At 39.7% G+C, this 8,949-nt stretch overlaps 1 protein-coding gene across 1 annotated transcript; it reads right to left on the reverse strand.

The window, feature by feature from the left end:
- Positions 1-685: 685 nt before the first annotated feature.
- Positions 686-8,312, reverse strand: LOC133971335 (uncharacterized). The gene is made up of 6 exons (XM_062408638.1): positions 7,986-8,312; positions 5,055-7,048; positions 4,597-4,690; positions 3,985-4,034; positions 3,373-3,440; positions 686-2,719 (listed from the first exon to the last, which is right to left on the reverse strand). The coding sequence occupies exons 2-5, from the start codon at positions 7,044-7,046 to the stop codon at positions 3,399-3,401; spliced, it is 2,178 nt and encodes a 725-aa protein (XP_062264622.1). The 5' UTR covers positions 7,047-7,048; positions 7,986-8,312; the 3' UTR covers positions 686-2,719; positions 3,373-3,398.
- Between the last annotated feature and the right edge of the window lie 637 nt (positions 8,313-8,949).

Raw genomic sequence — 8,949 nt, forward strand, 5'->3', positions numbered from 1 at the left:
AGGAGGGGCTGCTGGATTAATTTGTAACTACTGAATGTGTAAATAAACACATCAAAACAGAGTATTTGTCAATATTGTGTTTACAGGATTATGCTGCCCCCAGGTGGCCAAAAGGTTAAATTGAATTGTGCACAGAGAAAAACTCAATAGATGGTTGTCCTTTTTATTCTTCAGGCTTTGTGCAGATTCAAAATGGAGATATATCATGTTAATGAGGTTAAAATGAGGTAATGGCAAATACACTTTAAGAGTCTAATATTTCCCTCAAGTGGACATAAAAACCAGCAGACCAGAGATCCAGATTTGGAAATCCACTTAAAGGATTCATCTCACAGTCTGTTTGATCTGTAGTTTTTTCGAACTTTTTACTTAAGCATTACATGTTGTCGTATTTTGTCACAAGTTTAGAGATGGAAACTATATGGATATTATTATCAAAACGTGGCAGGTATTTCCCCTTGTTTAGTACCAGACATGTCTTGAGTTTGAAAACAAATCCCTTCAGATGTTTTGTGATTTGCCCAAACCAGACAAACTCTCATCCTTGCAGTGAAAAACATGGTGTTCCTGTGTAGGAGCAGTGATGAAAATAATTTCTGCACAAACAAAATTAATGAGGCTTTTTGGGAGCTTTGAAAAGCAAACACTGTTAGCATTTTGAATTCTAGTTCAAGACAAAGACAGCTCAATTTCAATGACTTTTATTAAATAATAACTCCTCAAACAATATAAAGTGCAGGCATGAAACAAACTCTCACAATTTACTTAACATCTTTCTTTTTTTTTAAACGGTTAGTGTCTGTTTATCATCTGTCATGTCCGTCCAGTCATGATTTACGGAAACTGAAATACAACAGATCAAACAGAGGATGGACAGTTGAAGCTACATACTGTGACCTCAGATCCACATGGCAACTAAAAGTTAGAAATATATTAAAGAGCCAATTCACGCAAATCACAAATCCATATTTTTCACTTTACTCCAGTTTTACATGACCAGGTTATGTAATTCATCATCATAGACTCTAAATAAAGATGGACAATGCATCTCCACTTCATCCAAAATATCCCAGATATGACGGCTACCATCATTTGGAGCCAGAGCCTGCAGAGCAGCGATCAGGGAATGAAGATGTGGTCGTGTGAACTTGGAGTCACATGCGCTGGACCAATCACAAGTCAGTCCCAGCAGTCAATCAAAACGTTATCACCCTCGCTCTAGCATTATTTTTGGGAGGCATCACGTTGTCCATCTTTAAATACAGTTGATGTTAGTCATAGTTTTATTTGCTGAGGATCATCCAGTGTAACATATTCAACCTAAAGAAAATCACATGTTTGTTTTAGCCTGATTGCACTTGCCACAGTCCATTTCAGAAGCATCCACAAAGCTGTTTCGGAATCATAGAAAATAATATTTCAAGCAGATTTATTTTTGGTCCCGTTTCTTCGCTATCAAATAAATTCAGTGACAGTTTTCTGTACGTCCACTGGTACTTCAGTATAATTGTAAAGTAGCTAAATGACAAATTGTTAACAAATACAGGATAAAGTCCACAGCTATATTACACTTTCTGTGTATTACGGGAACCTGAAGCTAGTTTGAATGTGTGACTGGTGATGACAAGATCTATGCAACGAAACCAACATGGCTTAAACATTACAGATTAATATGTCGGTTTTCATCTTCTCAATTAAGTCTAAAACAATTTAAATATTAAATTTACAATAATTACCAATCAGAGAAAATGGCCTTGACTTTAGTTTCTTACATAAAAGGAAAAATTATTTTACCTCTTAAAACTTTAAAATTTTCAAACATGACATGAGAGAAAACTTCAGCAGCTCTGCCACAAAAAAAAACAGGCAGTTTGTTGGTTTTAAGTTTCCACATCTTGTTCACTGAGGAGAACCTGAAACCTGACACCAAAAATAAATCCGCTTGGAAATGTTGAATTAACAGTTTGTGGTCTCAGTTAGTGATTGGATTGTTTTCTTTTGCAGCCCTACTTTGTGATTTAGACAGAAATCTAAAGTTATTATATATAAATTTAGCTTAGTTCAGCTTTCTGTTTAATTTAAATAATTAGAGTAGAAAAGGAAGAGCAATGTCAACAAATAGAAAGTAAAAAAAAAAGTAAAATCATACTTTAAAGTGCTTGTGGCAAACATCAACTGTGCATGCATCTCCATGATTATCAATGATGTTATGTTTATGTGATGACTGGCGCACTAACAGTGATAGAAAAGTTGTACAAAAACAGTAGAAATCAAAGAAGTGGCCTTATATAAAGATATTATACTCTATACAATGAATTAATCCAGTTAATTTAAACTATAATATCATAATTCTGGTCAAATAATCCACATTATTTGTGACATGGCTAGTCCAAAAGTGCATCATCGAGAATAAATACACACACCCACACACACATTAACTCCCACACACGCACACACACACACACACACACACACGATCTAGGCTCAGTCCAGTTGGTTAAACTGACTGATTTAAAGACCTATGAACGAAGAGAAACACAAAGAAACTTCTCATGAAAACACTCAAGTGGCCCCTGGTTTGATCCGTCTGTCATGATGAGTGAACTCTTACAAGAAGGTTTTTCCTTCTGCTTGGACTCAACACTTTAATTAGTGTTTAAAAAACAGCAGAGGGGACAGTCAGGCTGCTCACGTCTCACCCTGGGGAGATCTGTGGATCCTTCAGGAAGGAAACAACACAAAACTACATGAAAAAAATGATTTGATTCTCATGCTTTACATATATCTATGACCTACGTAGATTTAGAGCTGAAACTGAAAATATAAACTTTGTTTTCTCATACAATCCTAATTTATTCAATCTAAGACGGTAACGTTAGCGCCACAAAGTTCAGGCTCATATGCAACAGATTCCCAGTGACAGGTACAGAGATTTAAGAGTGAGAGACAAGTACTGCATTGCATTGCACAATTGCCACTATGAGGTCTGACTGTCTGCGTGGCTGGTGAAAATGTGAGCTTGTGGTAGTGAGACACTTTGAGTGAGCACTAGCAAAGTGCCTTGCACACAACAAGTTAGACATCTCTTACATTATAATGAATAAATGTAAAACATATTTTGGTTCATTGTGAAACAGTGGCGGGACAAACTGGAATACAGCAGGCTGCTACCATCTGGTAATTAATGGTTTCACACTGTATTTGTCAGATGTAGCCCATATTGAATTAATGAACGAATCAATGGAACCATTTACTCAATTACTAAATTTACTAAAAGAATTGTTGTGTATTTACACCCGATCGATTCATCGACAGAAGCTCTCAAAACGAGTTTCTACAACTCCACTTGTTTAAGCGAGAGCTATCACATACCTCCGGTGCCCTGCGTGCCCCTGGCGTCATCTCTTGTGTCGTCTGGTTACACTGGTGAACGCTCTGTTCTGGTGGACACAAACACATCATCTGGAGATAAATAAACTAACAAATATCATTTTCATGCTCTGATGTTAATCAGATGAATGCAGCATCAGGTCTTATTCATGTAATCAAACTAAAACTAGTCTAAGGTCACAATACAAACCTGAAACAATTTCCCCTTTAACTAAATTTCCATAAAAAGATTGGTTTAGTTTTGAACAAACAAAGAATTGACTGTTTTCCCTTTTCAGATGAGATGATTATCAAGACCCTGAAAAATAACCTCAGATCATGTGTGTTTATTTCCTCCTTTTATCATTTATTCTGTTAAAAACTCGTCATTGTTTCTTTCTATGTTAATTTTAATCTGCAGCCGCTCCTCTAACAGGAGCAGCTAGGACATCTAACTGTTGTCTTTTACAAACACACACACACACAAACAACTTAATGTGCCTGGAGGATGGCATAAAAAAAAAGTGCATTACTGCCCCCCAGAGGCCTTGAAGCTCCTCACACAAACAGACTTATAAAAAGCCTGTTTTTGACTAAGGTTAAAGATCCAGTTACCTTGTGCTCTGTACATCTCATGGAAAAGTTCTCTTCATTGAGGACGCAGCCTAAAACACAAAGGAGGAAACTTTAATTATTAAATTTGTTCATGCTGATTGAGATTGACCGCCTTCATTTGGCCGTCAATCTCATAATGTAAAAAGTTGGCTTTTGGAGCTGAACCTTCCTACACCCATAAAAAAGGGACTCAAGCTTTCATCACAATATTTTCACAGCCTCAGTTGATGCAGGTGGGCAAAGAAACTTAACAACAAAAGAAAACGTTGGTTTCTTCCGGTCAACATCTGTATGTATCTGTATAAATGTTTTAAACAATTTATAATATTTTAGTATGCATACGAATTTTAACGTCTTCAATTTCAGATTATTGAATTTCAGACATTTTAAAACCTCGCAGAAACCCTTTTTTATTATGAGCAGCAGCAGTTCAGCGAGGAAGCCATCATGTCAGACAAGCAGTGAAGCGTGTTGAATTTAGGAACAGAGCAGAACCCAAACGATAATTCTGACAAAAACTTTGTCATCAGACTTTCCATGAAAAAGATCACTTGCTTTCAATGGCCTATCCTTGTGTGAATAAAGGTTTGTTTGAAGGACTGAATGCTGTACCTGACTGAATGGCACATCTGTAGTGATAGTTTCTGGGACAGCCCTTCTGGAAACAGCCCATTATTGCACCGGTTTGTTGGCAGGATGAACAAACCTGAGATAGAGAAAAGACCAAGTGAGAAATAAAACAAACACAGCGTCTGGTCTATACGATTTATTGATCCAGTGTTGGGTCACTGAAACTTTTTTTAATCCTGATAGAGACTTAAGATTCCATCTTTAAATTATAATTATCATTTCTTTCATTTTTACTTAAGCACTGTAAATAATGTGACTATGCTTATTTCATCAAAATGGTGATGGCAGTAACATTTACTTACTAAAAACTAATATTTGAGCAGAAATTGCCCATATTACTGATTCCAGATACGAAAATCATAATACTTTATGATGTTCCCCATTTTCTTGCAGACTAAATTGACCATGAAAACAAATAAAAGTTTGTTTGTGTAACTCACTGCTTCCTGTGCGAGCCGGGCTGCCTCCTCCAACCCGTAGAGCTTTCCCCTGACGAGGAAGACGCTGGCGGACCAGATGCCGCAGTCCTCGTGGATCCAGCACTCATCCATATGAGGAGGCAACTTTGGGAGCGACTCATGGTCCCTGTCGAGCAAACATCTGATGGCAGGAGAGCGGTTGTGACCATCACAACCACCGTCTGAGGAATTTACTGAATGGCTATTAGCGAGTCCATGTGCGTCGTCTTCCTCTTTCTGCTCAGTCCTGCAGCTCTGGCCATTCAGAGACGAAGTGGTGGAATAGTACGGGCCGTGAAGGTCCCCGAGCCCCATGGCGTTGGCCGTCTGACCACACAGGCTGCATGACAACGTGGCCTGACTCCCGCTCTCTGAGCCGACCCGACCCAGCTGGAAACAGGAAGTGCTGGGAACAGATCCAGACAAAGACATGGTGGCTGTCCGCTGCTGTCCCCCTCGGCTGCTCCGCACGGTCGCCTCCTCTTCTTGATAGTTGACAACCGTGCACATCCTGAGCGCCATGTGAACGAAGGGACAAAACCTGTCCGACTTCTTGTCCTTTTTCTCCCCTTTGACTTTTGCATATTTAAGCATGATTTCTGGCTCTCTGGGAGAAAACAGAGCAGAAGGTCCAGTCTGAGTTTGTCTTTTTCTCTTTCGTCTGGTGATAGTTTTTTTGTTTCCTGACACACTCCTGCAGGATGAGCTCTTTTGGTCCTGCTGTGGAGAGATTCTGAGTTTTTTCTTCTGTTTTGTTCTACTTAACGTTTTTGTTGTTTGAATGGCGGGTGGCTTCTTTTGCTTGATGCATTTTGCGTACGAAGCTTTAAGGCGAGGCTGCGGCGCCCGAGGAGCTGATTTCCTCTCGGTCCGAGCTTCCATATCAGACTCGGCTGAATTACTGCTCACTCTTTGGGAAACATTTGGCTGTGACACCATTTTGTCTGCCTCTGGGCTCGACGACCTTACCGCGAACTCCATCATATCCTCCGAATCACAATTTTCATTGTAAATACCCACTGCGTCGCTTTTGGCCTGTCTCCTTAAACTGTGTCGAGACACACCATAAGTGAACTGTTGCATGTCAGACGAAGACTTTCTGATCCTGTTGCTACGTCGTACTTCTTTAGGAGTCTTTTCCTCCTCACTCTGAGGTGGAGTTGGTCTCATCGCGCTCTTCTTACAAGAGATGTTTTTCTTGTAAGGAAAGTTGCCACTTTTTTTCTTGTCATTAGAGACTGAAACTTCGATAACATCGCTGTCATCACTAGTAATATCAAGAGGAGATTCCGCAGGATTGCCGTAGACGGCACTGAGGTCTGAGAGGAGGACGACGGGCCTGGTGTGATGAACAGGAATGTTGAGTGAGCTGTCTGAGGAGTCTTCTGAGTACGAGCTGTCAGGGCTGGGCGAACTCAAAGGCTGAGGTAGGTGATAGCAACCTCTCCCTTCATCCAATGAGGACGCAGCCGGCGACAGAGGCTCAACAATGTGCCTCACACCATCTTGGATGAAGGGGCCGCATAAGAGTGGCTCCTTGGCAGAGGAGACAAGGAAAATAACATCGGAGCCACTGTCGCTCTCCTCCCCGCCACTGCTTTCAGGAACTGGGCCGCTGCTCTGGTCGGGCTCGTAAAAACCCGGATGCCACAGGTTGCCGTGAACTCTGTCGTGGTACAGGTCGAGTCCTGGAGCGAGGGTGGAATTCATGTAGTTACCTAAAGCCTCAGATCCCGGCTCCATGTCTCTGCAGTGGACGAGTGCTCCCGGCTGCGTGGAGAGAGGATTGAAGGATGACGCAGCTCTGGATCTGTATGAGGAGGTGATGTCTGCGCTGCAGCTCGGCGGCCGTCTGTGGTACCACTCCGGCTTCTTCGCCAGGTCCATGGCTTCAGTGTGGCTGCGGGTCAGGGGCTTGAAGCTCTTTGACAGATCCATTGCTATGAGAGATGGATCCTGGGAGGACACTTCCATCACTGCAAAACACAAATATGAACATTATTGTGATGTACCATTTCATGATGCATTCTTATAGATGGATTATGAGAGATTAGGTCCCTGGAGATTATTTGTCCACTAAATGATAGATTCTATAAATCACTGATCTTTTAACTTTTTAAAGATGTCACCCTGACAGCAACATCTTATCAGAGCTGCAATTTGCAAACATGATTTGTTGATGGATAAAATCTACTTTGGTTTTGTTGAGTCACTTCAATTTGCTTTTTGATGATAATAGGATTAATAATCAATGAGGTTCTGACTCTTGATTTGACAAGAATGTACTTGAATGAATGGCCATGAATACCTTGCCTTTAACAATTTGAATGAGTTGTTTTATTATTTATTAATTATTCATTTTTGCAACATTAATATTTAAATGTTTAGAATGTACACATCCATATGAATGTTTCTTACGATAGTGCTTATATAACATCTACATCTTGAGTCTGAATTAATTAATAAATCATTTGACAGAAAAACGACACATATTAACATATAGAAAAGTGTTTACAAGTTTTTAGCAATAATTCTTGACATTTACTGATTAATTGTCCCTCAAATTTATTTAATTATCATTGTTAAACAGTGCAAAACATACAATTTATATAACACATTACAATACACAGAAATAATATAAATATTAACAAATTATGTTTAAATTGCTTGAAAATAATTGAAATCTGATAAAACAGATCAATAAGACAGAGAATAAAAAATAATATTTTCAGTTGAGCTTTGATCTAAAAAAATGTAATCAATCAACTAAACGATTAGGTGCACATCAAACAGGTAGGCCCGCCTATCTTTCCCTCAATGAGTGATGTCAACGGTAATACAATACCATGGAGGACAAAACCCTGAGCAGCACATGTAACCTGGAACAAAAAGTGGTTCAAAGTGGAACCGTACCCCTCTGGTGACTGCGGTTCGGATGGACGACCCCCGCGCTGCAGGATGTCCCCTTGCCCCTGAAACAGCTCTGGTAGACGGGCTAGCTAACACATCTCTCCGGGCCCATCGTCACCAGCCCTGGATGTAAACAAAGGCAGCGGCGGCCCGGGTTCATGCTAGCAGGCTAGTTAGCCGCAGTCCGGCTAAAGCTCATTCGGGTCGGGGATGAAACGCGACGTGACACCGAGCGAAGAGCGTTTAAAAATCCGACCCACAGGTGTTAACAGGCTCCAGATTAGTGTTGGTATTTTAAAGTTGTCATCATGGACACCGTCTTCCTGCACTGTCAAGTCACAAAGAAAAACATAGAGGGCACCGGAATAGAACTACGTGCCTTCAAAGTAAAAGCTCGACGTCTTCTTGTCTAACAACAACAACAACAACAACTACCATTACTACTTATTCTACTTATATTACCTCTACTACCACTACTGCTTCTACTACTACTAATAATAATAATATATTCTGTTTACAATGTGCATAATATTATTGTGTATGTATTGTATCTTTACTATGTATTTATCACTTTTATTACTGACAATTTTTGATTTCTTCTTCTACTTCTTCTTCTTCATAATAATAATACAAATGATGTTGCATGCGTGTAGTACTGTGTATTACATCATACTGGTTTAGTATTTAGAAAGAAACCTGAGAAAACCTGAGAAAAATTGCACATTTTGCCAATAGAGAATAGAGATTCTGATTTCTTCTCCATTGTAGAATGTTCCACAAAACAAAGTAGATTTGTATCTGTCAAAGCTGAGAGATCTTTTCTCTCATTTTCTCTTTGACAATGAAGAACAACATGTGCCAACTCCTCTCTTCTTCTCTTCTTTGTGTTTTCAAAATGTGACTTATGTGCTGCTGAGTCCAGTTTGATCAGATCTGACTCTGGTTGTATTTACTGTCCAGTCTTTGC

The sequence above is a fragment of the Platichthys flesus genome, chromosome 16 (assembly GCF_949316205.1).
Source record: "Platichthys flesus chromosome 16, fPlaFle2.1, whole genome shotgun sequence".
Lineage (NCBI taxonomy): Eukaryota > Metazoa > Chordata > Actinopteri > Pleuronectiformes > Pleuronectidae > Platichthys > Platichthys flesus.

Bases quoted from the DNA above. Each gene is read 5' to 3' on its own strand.
- LOC133971335 (XM_062408638.1), bottom strand. From the start codon at position 7,046: ATGGAAGTGTCCTCCCAGGATCCATCTCTCATAGCAATGGATCTGTCA. The intron at 4,691-5,054 runs GTGAGTTACACA...TCTCTATCTCAG, and splicing joins CCCGGCTCGCACAGGAAGCA to GTTTGTTCATCCTGCCAACA. The intron at 4,035-4,596 runs GTACAGCATTCA...TTTGTGTTTTAG, and splicing joins CAGATGTGCCATTCAGTCAG to GCTGCGTCCTCAATGAAGAG.